At 42.9% G+C, this 17,551-nt stretch overlaps 1 protein-coding gene across 1 annotated transcript in view; it reads right to left on the bottom strand.

The window, feature by feature from the left end:
* LOC311101350 (asparaginyl-tRNA synthetase-like) overlaps nt 1-16,260 on the bottom strand; it is a 28,331-nt gene extending 12,071 nt beyond the window's left edge. Inside the window, exons 1-9 of the mRNA XM_084142487.1 lie at nt 15,945-16,260; nt 14,809-14,918; nt 12,153-12,273; nt 8,938-9,078; nt 8,668-8,748; nt 8,348-8,454; nt 7,855-7,987; nt 4,492-4,590; nt 4,326-4,363 (exon numbers count right to left, since the gene is read on the bottom strand). Coding sequence (XP_083998613.1) covers nt 4,326-4,363; nt 4,492-4,590; nt 7,855-7,987; nt 8,348-8,454; nt 8,668-8,748; nt 8,938-9,078; nt 12,153-12,273; nt 14,809-14,918; nt 15,945-16,070 — 956 coding nt within the window. The 5' untranslated portion in view covers nt 16,071-16,260. The remainder of the gene's footprint in view (nt 1-4,325; nt 4,364-4,491; nt 4,591-7,854; nt 7,988-8,347; nt 8,455-8,667; nt 8,749-8,937; nt 9,079-12,152; nt 12,274-14,808; nt 14,919-15,944) is intronic.
* Nucleotides 16,261-17,551: the final 1,291 nt, after the last annotated feature.

Below are 17,551 nucleotides of genomic sequence, written 5' to 3'. Positions count from 1 at the left end.
CCCCTACTCACAAGGCAGGCAATACGCTTGACCTCATCTTTACTAGATGCTGTTCTTCTACTAATCTCACTGCAACTCCCCTCCAAGTCTCCGACCACTACTTTGTATCCTTTTCTCTCTCGCTCTCCTCCAACACTACTCACTCTGCCCCTACTCAGAAGGTAATGCGCCGTCGCAACATTCGTTCTCTCTCTCCCGCTACTCTCTCCTCTTCCATCCTATCATCTCTTCCCTCTGCTAAATCCTTCTCCCTCCAATCTCCTGATTCTGCCTCCTCAACCCTCCTCTCCTCCCTTTCTGCATCCTTTGACTCTCTATGTCCCCTATCCTCCCGGCCGGCTCGGTCCTCCACTCCTGCTCCGTGGCTTGACGACTTATTGCGAGCTCACAGAACAGGGCTCCGGGCAGCCGAGCGGAAATGGAAGAAAACTAAACTCCCTGCCGACCAATCATCTTTTCACTCCCTCCTCTCTACATTTTCTTCCTCTGTTTCTGCTGCTAAAGCCACTTTCTACCACTCTAAATTTCAAGCCTCTGCCTCTAAACCTAGGAAGATCTTTGCCACCTTCTCCTTCCTGCTGAATCCTCCCCCCCCTCCCTCCTCCCTCTCTGTGGATGACTTGGTCAACCATTTTGAAAAGAAGGTTGACGACATCCGATCCTTATTTATTAAGTCAAATGACACCACTGGTCCTGCTCACACTGCCCTACCCTATGCTTTGACTTCTTTCTCCCCTCTCTCTCCAGATGAAATCTTGCGACTTGTGACGGCCGACCGCCCAACAACCTGCCTGCTTGACCCTATCCCCTCCTCTCTTCTCCAGACCATTTCCGGAGACCTTCTCCCTTCCCTCACCTTGCTCATCAACTCATCCTTGACCGCTGGCCATGTCCCTTCCGTCTTCAAGAGACACACTACACTGACGCCCCAATACACACACTACATATGCCCCAATACACACACTGCATACGCCCCAATACACACACTGCATACGCCCCAATACACACACTGCATACGCCCCAATACACACACTGTATACGCCCCAATACACACACTGCATACGCCCCAATACACACACTGCATACGCCCCAATACACACACTGCATATGCCCCAATACACACACTATATACGCCCCAACACACACACTACATATGACCCAATACACACACTGCATACGCCCCAATACACACGCCCAATACACACGCCCCAATACACACACAGCATACGCCCCAATACACACACTGCATACGCCCCAATACACACACTGCATACGCCCCAATACACACACTGCATACGCCCCAATACACACACTGCATACGTCCCAATACACACACTGCATACGCCCCAATACACACACTGCATACGCCCCAATACACACAATGCATACGCCCCAATAAAAACACTGCATACGCCCCAATACACACACTGCATACGCCCCAATACACACTACATACGCCCCAATACACACACTACATACGCTCACACACACATAACATGCGCATACATGCATACTGACGCATACATGCATCATTTTCACATTATCCCTACCTACAGTATACTGCTGCTACTGTCTATTATCTATCCTGTTGTCTAGTCACTTTACCCCTACCTACAGTATACTGCTGCTACTGTCTATTATCTATCCTGTTGTCTAGTCACTTTACCCCTACCTACAGTATACTGCTGCTACTGTCTATTATCTATCCTGTTGCCTAGTCACTTTACCCCTACCTACAGTATACTGCTGCTACTGTCTATTATCTATCCTGTTGTCTAGTCACTTTACCCCTACCTACAGTATACTGCTGCTACTGTCTATTATCTATCCTGTTGTCTAGTCCCTTTACCCCTACCTACAGTATACTGCTGCTACTGTCTATTATCTATCCTGTTGTCTAGTCACTTTACCCCTACCTACAGTATACTGCTGCTACTGTCTAGTCACTTTACCCCTACCTACAGTATACTGCTGCTACTGTCTATTATCTATCCTGTTGTCTAGTCACTTTACCCCTACCTACAGTATACTGCTGCTACTGTCTATTATCTATCCTGTTGCCTAGTCACTTTACCCCTACCTACAGTATACTGCTGCTACTGTCTATTATCTATCCTGTTGTCTAGTCACTTTACCCCTACCTACAGTATACTGCTGCTACTGTCTATTATCTATCCTGTTGTCTAGTCACTTTACCCCTACCTACAGTATACTGCTGCTACTGTCTATTATCTATCCTGTTGCCTAGTCACTTTACCCCTACCTACAGTATACTGCTGCTACTGTCTATTATCTATCCTGTTGTCTAGTCCCTTTACCCCTACCTACAGTATACTGCTGCTACTGTCTATTATCTATCCTGTTGTCTAGTCACTTTACCCCAACCTACAGTATACTGCTGCTACTATCTATCCTGTTGCCTAGTCACTTTACCCCTACCTACAGTATACTGCTGCTACTGTCTATTATCTATCCTGTTGCCTAGTCACTTTACCCCTACCTACAGTATACTGCTGCTACTGTCTATTATCTATCCTGTTGTCTAGTCCCTTTACCCCTACCTACAGTATACTGCTGCTACTGTCTATTATCTATCCTGTTGCCTAGTCACTTTACCCCTACCTACAGTATACTGCTGCTAATGTCTACTATCTATCCTGTTGTCTAGTCCCTTTACCCCTACCTACAGTATACTGCTGCTACTGTCTATTATCTATCCTGTTGCCTAGTCACTTTACCCCTCCCTACAGTATACTGCTGCTACTGTCTATTATCTATCCTGTTGTCTAGTCACTTTACCCCTACCTACAGTATACTGCTGCTACTATCTATCCTGTTGCCTAGTCACTTTACCCCTACCTACAGTATACTGCTGCTACTGTCTATTATCTATCCTGTTGCCTAGTCACTTTACCCCTACCTACAGTATACTGCTGCTACTGTCTATTATCTATCCTGTTGTCTAGTCACTTTACCCCTACCTACAGTATACTGCTGCTACTGTCTATTATCTATCCTGTTGTCTAGTCACTTTACCCCTACCTACAGTATACTGCTGCTACTGTCTATTATCTATCCTGTTGTCTAGTCACTTTACCCCTACCTACAGTATACTGCTGCTACTGTCTATTATCTATCCTGTTGTCTAGTCACTTTACCCTTACCTACAGTATACTGCTGCTACTGTCTATTATCTATCCTGTTGTCTAGTCACTTTACCCCTACCTACAGTATACTGCTGCTACTGTCTATTATCTATCCTGTTGCCTAGTCACTTTACCCCTACCTACAGTATATATACATAGCTACCTCAATTACCTTGTGCACCTGCACATGGACTCGGTACTGGTACTTCCTGTATATAGCCATGTTATTTTCTACTTCCTGTATATAGCCATGTTATTTTCTACTTCCTGTATATAGCCATGTTATTTTCTACTTCCTGTATATAGCCATGTTATATTCTACTTCCTGTATATAGCCATGTTATTTTCTACTTCCTGTATATAGCCATGTTATTTTCTACTTCCTGTATATAGCCACGTTATTTTCAACTTCCTGTATATAGCCACGTTATTTCTACTTCCTGTATATAGCCATGTTATTTTCTACTCCCTGTATATAGCCATGTTATTTCCTACTTCCTGTATATAGCCATGTTATTTCCTACTTCCTGTATATAGCCACGTTATTTTCTACTTCCTGTATATAGCCACGTTATTTCTACTTCCTGTATATAGCCATGTTATTTTCTACTTCCTGTATATAGCCATGTTATTTTCTACTTCCTGTATATAGCCATGTTATTTTCTACTTCCTGTATATAGCCACGTTATTTTCAACTTCCTGTATATAGCCACGTTATTTCTACTTCCTGTATATAGCCATGTTATTTTCTACTTCCTGTATATAGCCATGTTATTTTCTACTTCCTGTATATAGCCATGTTATTTCCTACTTCCTGTATATAGCCATGTTATTTTCTACTTCCTGTATATAGCCACGTTATTTCTACTTCCTGTATATAGCCATGTTATTTTCTACTTCCTGTATATAGTCATGTTATTTTCTACTTCCTGTATATAGCCATGTTATTGTTATTCCACATGTTCCCATTTCTGTTTAGTCTACACCTGTTGTTTACCAAGCATGTGACAAATACAATTTGATTTGGATTTGATTTAGATTGGTAGAGGTGAGACATGGTATGCGACCCAAATGGCAACCTATTTCCTATATAGTGCACTACTTTTGAACAGGGCCCTATGGGAATAGGGTGCCATTTGGGACACAGAATAGCTTGCATAATCATGATACACACTTACACATTAAAACTCTTCTTCATCATTAGATCCACATTGTCCTAGGGAGAAACAGAGAAAACAGAATCATCTCTAGTTTAGGTCAATAGGGTGAGGGGAGTTCAAGGTTCGTTCAATATGTTCAAAGAATATGCACGGTATTGCGTTTAGATATTTTCTGGGGTCTCACCCTGTGTCCAGGTGACACCTGTTTGTGACATAAAGCCACATCTTCAGGACACTGAGCGAGGAGATGTCCTGTTGTAGACCTGAACAAGTCTTCCATCACCTGAAGAGGCAAGGAGACCAGTTAACGCTGAGTCATTTAGTCAATCAGGACTAGGAGACAAGTTAATGCTGAGTCATTTAGTCAATCAGGACTAGAAGGAGACCAGTTAATGCAGAGTCATTTAGTCAACCAGGACTAGAAGGAGACCAGTTAATGCTGAGTCATTTAGTCAATCAGGACTAGGAGGAGACAAGTTAATGCTGAGTCATTTAGTCAATCAGGACTAGAAGGAGACCAGTTAATGCAGAGTCATTTAGTCAATCAGGACTAGGAGGAGACCAGTTAATGCAGAGTCATTTAGTCAATCAGGTCTAAAAGGAGACCAGTTAACGCTGAGTCATTTAGTCAATCAGGACTAGGAGACCAGCTAATGCTGAGTCATTTAGTCAATCAGGACTAGGAGACCAGTTAACGCTGAGTCATTTAGTCAATCAGGACTAGGAGACCAGTTAATGCAGAGTCATTTAGTCAACCAGGACTAGAAGGAGACCAGTTAATGCTGAGTCATTTAGTCAATCAGGACTAGAAGGAGACCAGTTAATGCTGAGTCATTTAGTCAATCAGGACTAGAAGGAGACCAGTTAATGCTGAGTCATTTAGTCAATCAGGACTAGAAGGAGACCAGTTAATGCTGAGTCATTTAGTCAATCAGGTCTAGAAGGCGACCAGTTAATGCAGAGTCATTTAGTCAATCAGGACTAGAAGGAGACCAGTTAATGCAGAGTCATTTAGTCAATCAGGACTAGAAGGAGACCAGTTAATGCAGAGTCATTTAGTCAATCAGGACTAGAAGGAGACCAGTTAATGCAGAGTCATTTAGTCAACCAGGACTAGGAGGAGACCAGTTAATGCAGAGTCATTTAGTCAACCAGGACTAGAAGGAGACCAGTTAATGCAGAGTCATTTAGTCAATCAGGACTAGAAGGAGACCAGTTAATGCAGAGTCATTTAGTCAATCAGGACTAGAAGGAGACCAGTTAATGCTGAGTCATTTAGTCAATCAGGACTAGGAGGAGACCAGTTAATGCAGAGTCATTTAGTCAATCAGGACTAGAAGGAGACCAGTTATTGCAGAGTCATTTAGTCAATCAGGACTAGAAGGAGACCAGTTAATGCAGAGTCATTTAGTCAATCAGGACTAGGAGGAGACCAGTTAATGCAGAGTCATTTAGTCAATCAGGACTAGAAGGAGACCAGTTAATGCTGAGTCATTTAGTCAATCAGGACTAGAAGGAGACCAGTTAATGCTGAGTCATTTAGTCAACCAGGACTAGGAGGAGACCAGTTAATGCAGAGTCATTTAGTCAACCAGGACTAGAAGGAGACCAGTTAATGCAGAGTCATTTAGTCAACCAGGACTAGAAGGAGACCAGTTAATGCTGAGTCATTTAGTCAATCAGGACTAGAAGGAGACCAGTTAACGCTGAGTCATTTAGTCAATCAGGACTAGAAGGAGACCAGTTAACGCTGAGTCATTTAGTCAATCAGGACTAGAAGGAGACCAGTTAACGCTGAGTCATTTAGTCAATCAGGACTAGAAGGAGACCAGTTAACGCTGAGTCATTTAGTCAATCAGGACTAGAAGGAGACCAGTTAATGCTGAGTCATTTAGTCAATCAGGACTAGAAGGAGACCAGTTAATGCTGAGTCATTTAGTCAATCAGGACTAGGAGGAGACCAGTTAATGCAGAGTCATTTAGTCAATCAGGACTAGGAGACCAGTTAATGCAGAGTCATTTAGTCAATCAGGACTAGAACAAGACCAGTTAATGCTGAGTCATTTAGTCAATCAGGACTAGAATGAGACCAGTTAATGCTGAGTCATTTAGTCAATCAGGACTAGAAGGAGACCAGTTAATGCAGAGTCATTTAGTCAATCAGGACTAGAACGAGACCAGTTAATGCTGAGTAATTTAGTCAATCAGGACTAGAAGGAGACCAGTTAATGCTGAGTAATTTAGTCAATCAGGACTAGAAGGAGACCAGTTAATGCTGAGTCATTTAGTCAATCAGGACTAGGAGGAGACCAGTTAATGCAGAGTCATTTAGTCAATCAGGACTAGGAGACCAGTTAATGCAGAGTCATTTAGTCAATCAGGACTAGAAGGAGACCAGTTAATGCAGAGTCATTTAGTCAATCAGGACTAGAAGGAGACCAGTTAATGCAGAGTCATTTAGTCAATCAGGACTAGAAGGAGACCAGTTAATGCTGAGTCATTTAGTCAATCAGGACTAGAAGGAGACCAGTTAATGCTGAGTCATTTAGTCAATCAGGACTAGGAGGCCATATATCAACACTGGATCAAACGGATAAATTAACTGATTCCACATTGAGTTCTTGAGACAGGTCTCCCTCGATACATCAATATACAGGATAAAATAAAATACATAAGGTCATAAGGTCCTCTGGTGGCCGTGTGAAAGATCTCTGCCTCAACAATAGAACTAGTTAAATACATTTGATTCAGTCTTCATACTGTGTTAAGGGACTTACACTGAGTGAACAAAACAGTAGGAAGACCTTCCTGATATTGAGTTGCAGCTTCTTCAACAGCGTGACTTTAGATCATTAGAAAGCATTCGCCAAAAAATACACCGGAATGGATTTCTGCAAATATGTAAAAACACCACAGGAGTCCTCTACAAGTTGGTTTTGTAGCATAAAATAGGAATTTGATATTTTTGACTGATATTATGATTGTCTGTTTGTTTCATATCTGCAAAGTTGTTAAAACGCTGTCAGTTCCACTTTCAATCTTTTGTCTTGCCCATTCACCCTCTGAATGGCACACATACACAATCCATGTCTCAATTGTCTCCAGGCTTAGAAATCCTTCTTTAACCTGACTCCTCCCCTTCATCTACACTGACTGAAGTGGATTTAACAAGTGACATCAATAAGGGATCATAGCTTTCACCTGGATTCACCTGGTCAGTCTATGTCACGGAAAGAGCAGGTGTTCTTAATGTTTTGTACACTCTCATAATATCCTCTAGGGCTCTCCTCGGGAACCGCCAGACGTTTCACCATTTTGTTGAAGCCCTGAACTAGCTCCCCTGATCCAAGTAGTCAAGGTTTTTGACCAGTTGAATCAGGTGTGCAGTTCTGGAATAGTTCAAATACATGGAAGAGCAGAGGGGTTCCCCGAGTAGAGGCTTGAAAACCCCTGCTCCGGTGACTGTGGTGATCTCTGCCTCCACCGTGTACTGTAGAATATTACTAGTTAGAAAGTCTTTATATAAAAGGGGACTTATATTGCATACCTTCATAAGATCCTCCAGTGACTGGGTGAAGGGGACCTCTGCCTCCACCATGTAGAACTCAGCCAGGTGACGTCTGCTCTGAGAGTGCTCCGCTCGGAACGTTGGTCCGAAAGTGTACACTCCAGGAAACGCCCTTGGAAGAGACGTAGAAACACTGCATTCGTACAATACACTCTCTGGATCTTATGAATGAATGAGTGAGTGAGTGAATGAGTGAATGAATGGATGACTGACTGACCAAAAGACTGACTGACTTTCTGAATGAATGAGTGAGTGAGTGAATGAGTGAATGAATGGATGACTGACTGACCAAAAGACTGACTGACTTTCTGAATGAATGAGTGAGTGAGTGAGTGAATGAGTGAATGAATGGATGACTGACTGACCAAAAGACTGACTGACTTTCTGAATGAATGAGTGAGTGAATGAGTGAATGAATGGATGACTGACTTTCTGAATGAATGAATGGTCCTGAGCACCAGTATGTCCTCACCCAGCCATGACCTCTAGGTGCAGCTGCCCAGAGACAGTCAGGTACGTTGGGACGGAGAAGAAGTGTTGGTGCCCCTCCTCGTCCCGGTTCTTCTGCTGACCTGCAGGCTGAGGGAAACATGGAAGACACATTAAGCCTTCTCTTTAAAAAAGAACAACCTGACAACCGGATGTGTTGTTGAAACTAAACTGATCTCCATGTGCTGACATACCAAGTCGTATTATTCTAACTTCATCACGTTGTTGATCGTCAGACTAGAATTGTGATTCTCTGACAGACAGACAGACAGACAGACAGACAGACAGACAGACAGATCTCACCTCCACCTGGAAGAGCTCCCCTGCCCCTTCACAGTCATTAGAAGTGAGGACTGGGGTGTGGATCTGAATAAAGCCCTTCTCCTGCAACAACAACAACAACAGCACTACATTATCACCCCCACACTCTTCACACTATTGGTCAGCTTGGATATTTGATTTTCACGTTGGCACAGTAGGCAGAGCTTGGCCTGGCACAGTAGTGTGAAAAGGATAGAAGTTGGTCTAACAATGATATTCTAGTCTACTGGACTAACATTGGTCTCATCTCACCTTGAAATATTCATGTATAGCTGTGGTGGCTTCGCTTCGTATTCTCAGCAGGGAACTGAAGGCGTTGGTTCGACACCTCAGGTGAGGAAACTGACGGATGTATTCAAGGCCATGCTTCTCCTTGATCTTAAAGGGAAAGTCCTGAAACCAGAGAGTGTGGTAAATGGGTCTGAAACAAGAGAGCGCGGTAACTGGGTCTGAAACCAGAGAGCGCGGTAACTGGGTCTGAAACCAGAGAGCGCGGTAACTGGGTGTGAAACCAGAGAGCGCGGTAACTGGGTGTGAAACCAGAGAGCGCGGTAACTGGGTGTGAAACCAGAGAGCGCGGTAACTGGGTGTGAAACCAGAGAGCGCGGTAACTGGGTGTGAAACCAGAGAGCGCGGTAACTGGGTCTGAAACCAGAGAGCGCGGTAACTGGGTGTGAAACCAGAGAGCGCGGTAACTGGGTCTGAAACCAGAGAGCGCGGTAACTGGGTGTGAAACCAGAGAGCGCGGTAACTGGGTCTGAAACCAGAGAGCGCGGTAACTGGGTCTGAAACCAGAGAGCGCGGTAACTGGGTGTGAAACCAGAGAGCGCGGTAACTGGGTCTGAAACCAGAGAGCGCGGTAACTGGGTGTGAAACCAGAGAGCGCGGTAACTGGGTCTGAAACCAGAGAGCGCGGTAACTGGGTGTGAAACCAGAGCTGATGCTACACACTCAATTAAAAGCATAAAAGTAAGTTATAACAAATGTACAACAAAACAATTACAGGTTAGCCTATAACGTATTAATAATGAAACAATGATGATCTGATAGTTAGATACAGTCAGTCTAAAAAGATAGTCAGTGTCATAACTGAGAATGGAGCATCGAGTGTCTTTAAGATGTTATGATACACTGTGTGCACAATTATTAGGCAAGATGTATGTTTGAGGATTCATTTTATTATTGAACAACTACAGTGCTCTCGGTCAATCCAAAATGTTAATAAACCTCAAACCCGAATATTTAAGAAAGTAAAAGTGAGGTTTTGGCTTTCTTTGGAGAATATCTACGTGTGCACAATTATTGGGCAACTATTAGCGTGCAGAATTATTATGCAGCTAAATGAAAAACGAAACGTTCCCCGTCTCACTTGTTTATTTATCTGTTAAAGTGAGAATAATAAACAAACAAACTCAAAATTTACAAATAAACATTTCTGACGTAATAAAATAAAAATCAGTGACCAATATAGCCACCCTTCTTTTCAACAACAGTCATAAGCCTTCCATCCATGGAGTCTGTCAGTTTCTGGATCTGTTGACGATCAACTTTTTGTGCAGCAGCAACCACAGCCTCCCAGACACTGGTCAGAGAAAGGTACTGTTTTCCTTCACCGTAAAATCCACCGTTTAAGAAGGGACCACAAGTTCTCAAAAGGGTTTAGGTCAGGTAAGGAAGGGGGGACCTTGTCATTATTCTTTCATCTTTAAGGCCTTTACTGGCTAGCCACGCAGTGGAGTACTTCGATGCATGCAATGGAGCATTGTCCTGCATAAAAATCATGGTCTTCTTGAAAGATGTAAACTTTTTCCTGTACCACTGCATGAAGAAAGTGTCTTCTAAAAACTGGCAGTAGGTTTGGGAGTTGAGTTTGAGTCCATCTTCAACCCGAAAAGATCCAACTAGCTCATCTTTAATAATACCAGCCCATACCAGTACCCCACCTCACCCTTGCTGGCGTCTGAGTCGAAGTGGAGCGCCGTGCCCGTTACTGATCCAGCCACGGGCCCATCCATCTGGTCCGTCAAGAGTCACTCTCATCTCATCAGTCCATAAAATCTCTTCAGATATTTCTTGGCCCAGTCTTGACATTTCAACTTATGCGTCTTGTTCAGTGGTGGTCGTGTTTCATCCTTCCTTACCATGGCCCTGTCTCTGAGCACTGAACACCTTGTACTTCTTCTCCAGGTAGGTTGCAGTTCTGGAATATGACAGCACTGGAGGATAATGGGTTCCTGGTAGCTTCACGTTTGATTCTTCTCTAATCTTTGGCAGTTAATTTGCCTATTTTTTTCTCAACACGTTTCTTGCGACCCTGTTGACTATTTGCTACAGAACGTTTGATGGTTCTGTGATCACGCCCCAATATCTTAGCAATTTCAAGAGTGCTGCATCCCTCTGAAATACTTTTTACAATTTTTGACTTTTCAGAGTCAGTTAAATCTATTTTTTGGCCCATTTTGCCTGAGGATAAGAAGCTGCCTAATAATTATACACACCTTGATATAGGGTGTTGATCACCTTAGGCCACACCCTCCCTCATTACACAAATACACATCACCTGATATGCTTAAATCCAATAAGCATTCCAGTTTATACAGCTTGGAGTTGGGAAATATGCATAATAATGATGATATGGTCAAAATACTGACTTGCCTAATAATTGTGCACACAGTGTATATTTACCACAGGGTTACATTCTCCAACCACATCGATCTGGTTATATATTTACCACAGGGTTACATTCTCCAACCACATCGATCTGGTTATATATTTACCACAGGGTTACATTCTCCAACCACATCTATCTGGTTATATATTTACCACAGGGTTACATTCTCCAACCACATCTATCTGGTTATATATTTACCACAGGGTTACATTCTCCAACCACATCTATCTGGTTATATATTTACCACAGGGTTACATTCTCCAACCACATCGATCTGGTTATATATTTACCACAGGGTTACATTCTCCAACCACATCGATCTGGTTATATATTTACCACAGGGTTACATTCTCCGACCACATCAATCTGGTTATATATTTACCACAGGGTTACATTCTCCAACCACATCTATCTGGTTATATATTTACCACAGGGTTACATTCTCCAACCACATCGATCTGGTTATATATTTACCACAGGGTTACATTCTCCAACCACATCGATCTGGTTATATATTTACCACAGGGTTACATTCTCCAACCACATCTATCTGGTTATATATTTACCACAGGGTTACATTCTCCAACCACATCTATCTGGTTATATATTTACCACAGGGTTACATTCTCCGACCACATCTATCTGGTTATATATTTACCACAGGGTTACATTCTCCAACCACATCTATCTGGTTATATATTTACCACAGGGTTACATTCTCCGACCACATCTATCTGGTTATATATTTACCACAGGGTTACATTCTCCAACCACATCGATCTGGTTATATATTTACCACAGGGTCACATTCTCCAACCACATCGATCTGATCAGCATGTAGTTCCACCTCCTGCTTACGGCTGGGACTCTTGAGCAGGCTTCCCGAGATCTCCACGGCACTCCCGAACGTCAGCAGTCTGGACAAGAAGAAACAACCAGGAAAGAAGAGTGGCGTAATAATTAAGCCAATGGGAAAAAAAAGACTCATGATAGGTACAGTAACATAGAATATCATTTGATACATCGTATAGCTACACAAGTCAATCCAACCCCAACTTACATCAGTCTTTGGATGCGTCCCAAACGGCACCCTATACAGTGGGGGAAAAAAGTATTTAGTCAGCCACCAATTGTCCAAGTTCTCCCACTTAAAAAGATGAGAGAGGCCTGTAATTTTCATAATAGGTACACGTCAACTATGACAGACAAATTAAGAAAAGAAAATCCAGAAAATCACATTGTAGGATTTTTAATGAATTTATTTGCAAATTATGGTGGAAAATAAGTATTTGGTCACCTACAAACAAGCAAGATTTCTGGCTCTCACAGACCTGTAACTTCTTCTTTAAGAGGCTCCTCTGTCCTCCACTCGTTACCTGTATTAATGGCACCTGTTTGAACTTGTTATCAGTATAAAAGACACCTGTCCACAACCTCAAACAGTCACACTCCAAACTCCACTATGGCCAAGACCAAAGAGCTGTCAAAGGACACCAGAAACAAAATTGTAGACCTGCACCAGGCTGGGAAGACTGAATCTGCAATAGGTAAGCAGCTTGGTTTGAAGAAATCAACTGTGGGAGCAATTATTAGGAAATGGAAGACATACAAGACCACTGATAATCTCCCTCGATCTGGGGCTCCACGCAAGATCTCACCCCGTGGGGTCAAAATGATCACAAGAACGGTGAGCAAAAACACCAGAACCACACGGGGGGACCTAGTGAATGACCTGCAGAGAGCTGGGACCAAAGTAACCAAGCCTACCATCAGTAACACACAACGCCGCCAGGGACTCAAATCCTGCAGTGCCAGACATGTCCCCCTGCTTAAGCCAGTACATGTCCAGGCCCGTCTGAAGTTTTGCTAGAGTGCATTTGGATGATCCAGAAGAGGATTGGGAGAATGTCATATGGTCAGATGAAACCAAAATAGAACTTCTTGGTAAAAACTCAACTCGTCGTGTTTGGAGGACAAAGAATGCTGAGTTGCATCCAAAGAACACCATACCTACTGTGAAGCATGGGGGTGGAAACATCATGCTTTGGGGCTGTTTTTCTGCAAAGGGACCAGGACGACTGATCCGTGTAAAGGAAAGAATGAATGGGGCCATGTATCGTGAGATTTTGAGTGAAAACCTCCTTCCATCAGCAAGGGCATTGAAGATGAAACGTGGCTGGGTCTTTCAGCATGACAATGATCCCAAACACACCGCCCGGACAATGAAGGAGTGGTTTCGTAAGAAGCATTTCAAGGTCCTGGAGTGGCCTAGCCAGTCTCCAGATCTCAACCCCATAGAAAATCTTTGGAGGGAGTTGAAAGTCTGTGTTGCCCAGCGACAGCCCCAAAATATCACTGCTCTAGAGGAGATCTGCATGGAGGAATGGGCCAAAATACCAGCAACAGTGTGTGAAAACCTTGTGAAGACTTACAGAAAACGTTTGACCTGTGTCATTGCCAACAAAGGGTATATAACAAAGTATTGAGAAACTTTTGTTATTGACCAAATACTTATTTTCCACCATAATTTGCAAATCAATTCATTAAAAATCCTACAATATGATTTTCTGGATTTTTTTTTCTCATTTTGTCTGTCATAGTTGACGTGTACCTATGATGAAAATTACAGGCCTCTCTCATCTTTTTAAGTGGGAGAACTTGCACAATTGGTGGCTGACTAAATACTTTTTCCCCCCACTGTATCCCACATAGCGCATTACTTTTGACCAGCGCCCTACGAACCCTGGTCTAAAGTAGTGCACTATAAAGGGAAGAGGGTACCATTTGGGACGCAAGCTGACTTTCAGGAGGATCATGCAACATAGCCTACAGGTACGTCCTTACCTGTGCAACATAGCCTACAGGTACGTCCTTACCTGTGCAACATAGCCTACAGGTACGTCCTTACCTGTGCAACATAGCCTACAGGTACGTCCTTACCTGTGCAACATAGCCTACAGGTACGTCCTTACCTGTGCAACATAGCCTACAGGTACGTCCTTACCTGTGCAACATAGCCTACAGGTACGTCCTTACCTGTGCAACATAGCCTACAGGTACGTCCTTACCTGTGCAACATAGCCTACAGGTACGTCCTTACCTGTGCAACATAGCCTACAGGTACGTCCTTACCTGTGCAACATAGCCTACAGGTACGTCCTTACCTGTGCAACATAGCCTACAGGTACGTCCTTACCTGTGCAACATAGCCTACAGGTACGTCCTTACCTGTGCAACATAGCCTACAGGTACGTCCTTACCTGTGCAACATAGCCTACAGGTACGTCCTTACCTGTGCAACATAGCCTACAGGTACGTCCTTACCTGTGCAACATAGCCTACAGGTACGTCCTTACCTGTGCAACATAGCCTACAGGTACGTCCTTACCTGTGCAACATAGCCTACAGGTACGTCCTTACCTGTGCAACATAGCCTACAGGTACGTCCTTACCTGTGGTTGAGCTCTGAGCTGGCCACTACTTGTAGAGACTGAAGGGAGCTCCCGTCATTCACATGGAGGAACAGATTCTCCTTCTGGGGTCTCACAGAGCGAACCCAGCCCTAGGATATCAGAGGGTCACAGTGGTGTAAAGTACTTAAGTAAAAATACTTTTAAATACTACTTAAGTCGTTTTTTGGGGGTATCTGTACTTTACTATTGATATTTTGACAACTTTTACTTGACTACATTCCTAAAGAAAATAATGTACTTTTTATTCTATACATTTTCCCTGACATCCAAAAGTACTCATTACATTTCGAATGCTTAGCAGGACAGTAAAATGGTCAAATTCACACACTGTAAATGATGTCTGAGTGTTGGAGTGTGCCCCTGGCTACACATAAATAAAAAATACAATGGTGCCGTCTGGTTTGCTTAATATAAAGGAAATTATTTATACTTTTAATACTTAAGTATATTTTAGCAATTACATTTACTTTTGATACTTAAGTATATTTAAAACCAAATACTTGTAGTTTTTTGCTGGGTGACTCACTTTTACTTGAGTCATTTTCTATGAAGGTATCTTTACTTTTATTCAAGTATGACAATTGGGTCGTTTTTACATTTACATTTTAGTCATTTATCAGATCTCTTATCCAGAGCGACTTACAGTTAGTGCATTCATCTTAAGATAGTTAGGTGAGACAACCAAATATCACAAGCGTATACAGTACATTTTTACATCACTGAAGGGGACAGTACATTACATTATAGACTTTGACCAGCCCTGAGTTGAATAGCTAAATACAGCAGCCTATATTCAATCATTGAGTAATTACAAATGTAATATTGGTCCTCTGTAGCTCAGCTGGTAGAGCATGGCACTTGTAACGCCAAGGTAGTGGGTTCGATCCCCGGGCCCACCCATACGTAAAAATGTATGCGCACATGACTGTAAGTCGCTTTGGATAAAAGCATCTGCTAAAATGGCATATTATTATTATTATTATTATTATTATATTTGGAAATGAATGCTACACGGTAGCAGTGATGACCACTGAGTAGCAGACCTCCGAGGACATTCGTTCATTCACTTACTACTCATTCATTCATTCATTTGACCGTAGACACAATTACAATACCTGCACTTTGATTTTTGTTCCCACTTCTAAACTTGAGATTGCTTCGCATATTCGGAGCTTTCTGGGTGTCTTCTGGCAGTAATGTCGACATGCTTCAGTCAACCACAACACGTTAGCTCGCAACATTGTTACTACACGCCTCTAAACTGCAACGTTTAACAAATAAATAGTTTAGTTACAGACGCTAGATTATATATTATGTAGTTACAATTACTAAAAATGCTGAAGAGGATTTTCTTCATTTTGCCTGTAACATTTCGGTGCGTACAACGTTAGTTGACATTCACGTTGTCCCCGTGCTTCCTGACTGAAGCTCACTTCCGGTTTGGGTGTCTGGCTGCTGGTGGGATCCGACTAAACAATTCCTCCCGATATTGATACAGATAACGCGAGATCACATTTCCAGCATGGCCGATACCAGACCTCCCTTGCCCGCCATAGGAAGCAAAATGGGAATTAATTAATAATAAGTGAGCATTGCATTTGCAGCACCTTAATTAATAAAAATATTTTTTTTTAAACGTAAAAAGTCAACTCTGAACGAGCTCCGGCAACTCGTGGCCCAGCTGGCTGCTGGCTCACCCGATTAGGGTAGGCCGTGATTGTAAATAATAATTTATTCTTAACTGACTTGCCTAGTTAAAAAATTTATAAAATGGACAACAATCACCACATCGCTAGCCGGCGGACGCGTTGCGGGTCGACACGGGTGCGTTCATTGCTAGGCTGCGGATGCAGGTCGACACGGGTGCGTTCCAGGTGGACTTCATTGCTTCTTAATTTCTGGGTGTATTGCAACGTTTGGATAGTTAACATAACAGATTAGCATAACTAGTTCAGATTATTTGGTGAGTTATTGGCCTCTACTTTTATTTAATTTTGTACAAATCCCAAATCACCTCTGTTCCCGTAGAGCTACCATCCTGTAGGTTTTCGCTCCAAACCCAGTAGTAACTAACGTGATTCAGCTTATAAACCAGTTAGTTAGGTGCGCTAGATAAGGGTTTGAAGAAAAACCTACACTCCCATTCAAATCCAGAATCCTATACTGGATTTCTCAAGATTTCCAAAACGATTCAACGAGACAAGATTTGGAAGGATGGCCGCATGAGGCTAGTGTTGAACATATCAGCTAACCACACAATCAGGTGGTGTTCCTGCCTGATTACGTTGAAGACGTTGCGTTGCATCAACCAATGGTTGAGCGCCACGTCATCGACCGTCGGGCATTACATTGCTATATCATATATCATAGGCCCCCTGTAGCTCAGTTGGTAGAGCATGGCGCTTGCAACACCAGGGGTTGTGGGTTTGATTCCCACGGGGGGCCAGTATGGAAAATGTATGCACTCACTAACTGTAAGTCGCTCTGGATAAGAGCATCTGCTAAAAGACTAAAATGTAAATGTAAATATGATGTGGTTAGCTGGTATGTTAAACACCTGTCCAAGCTTTGCGAGATCTGGCAGCCGTCTACAATGTAGTCAGGCAGGAATGCGACCCATATGATATAGCAACCTAATGCCCGACTGCTCAGTCGATGACGTGCTATGCAACTATTGGTTGATGCAATGGATTATCTGCAATTTGGTCAGGGCCTGGAACAT

Source organism: Coregonus lavaretus (assembly GCF_964263955.1).
Source record: "Coregonus lavaretus genome assembly, chromosome: 26".
Lineage (NCBI taxonomy): Eukaryota > Metazoa > Chordata > Actinopteri > Salmoniformes > Salmonidae > Coregonus > Coregonus lavaretus.
Note: the sequence above shows the minus strand (reverse complement) of the source record. Positions and strands in the feature narration are given on the sequence as shown.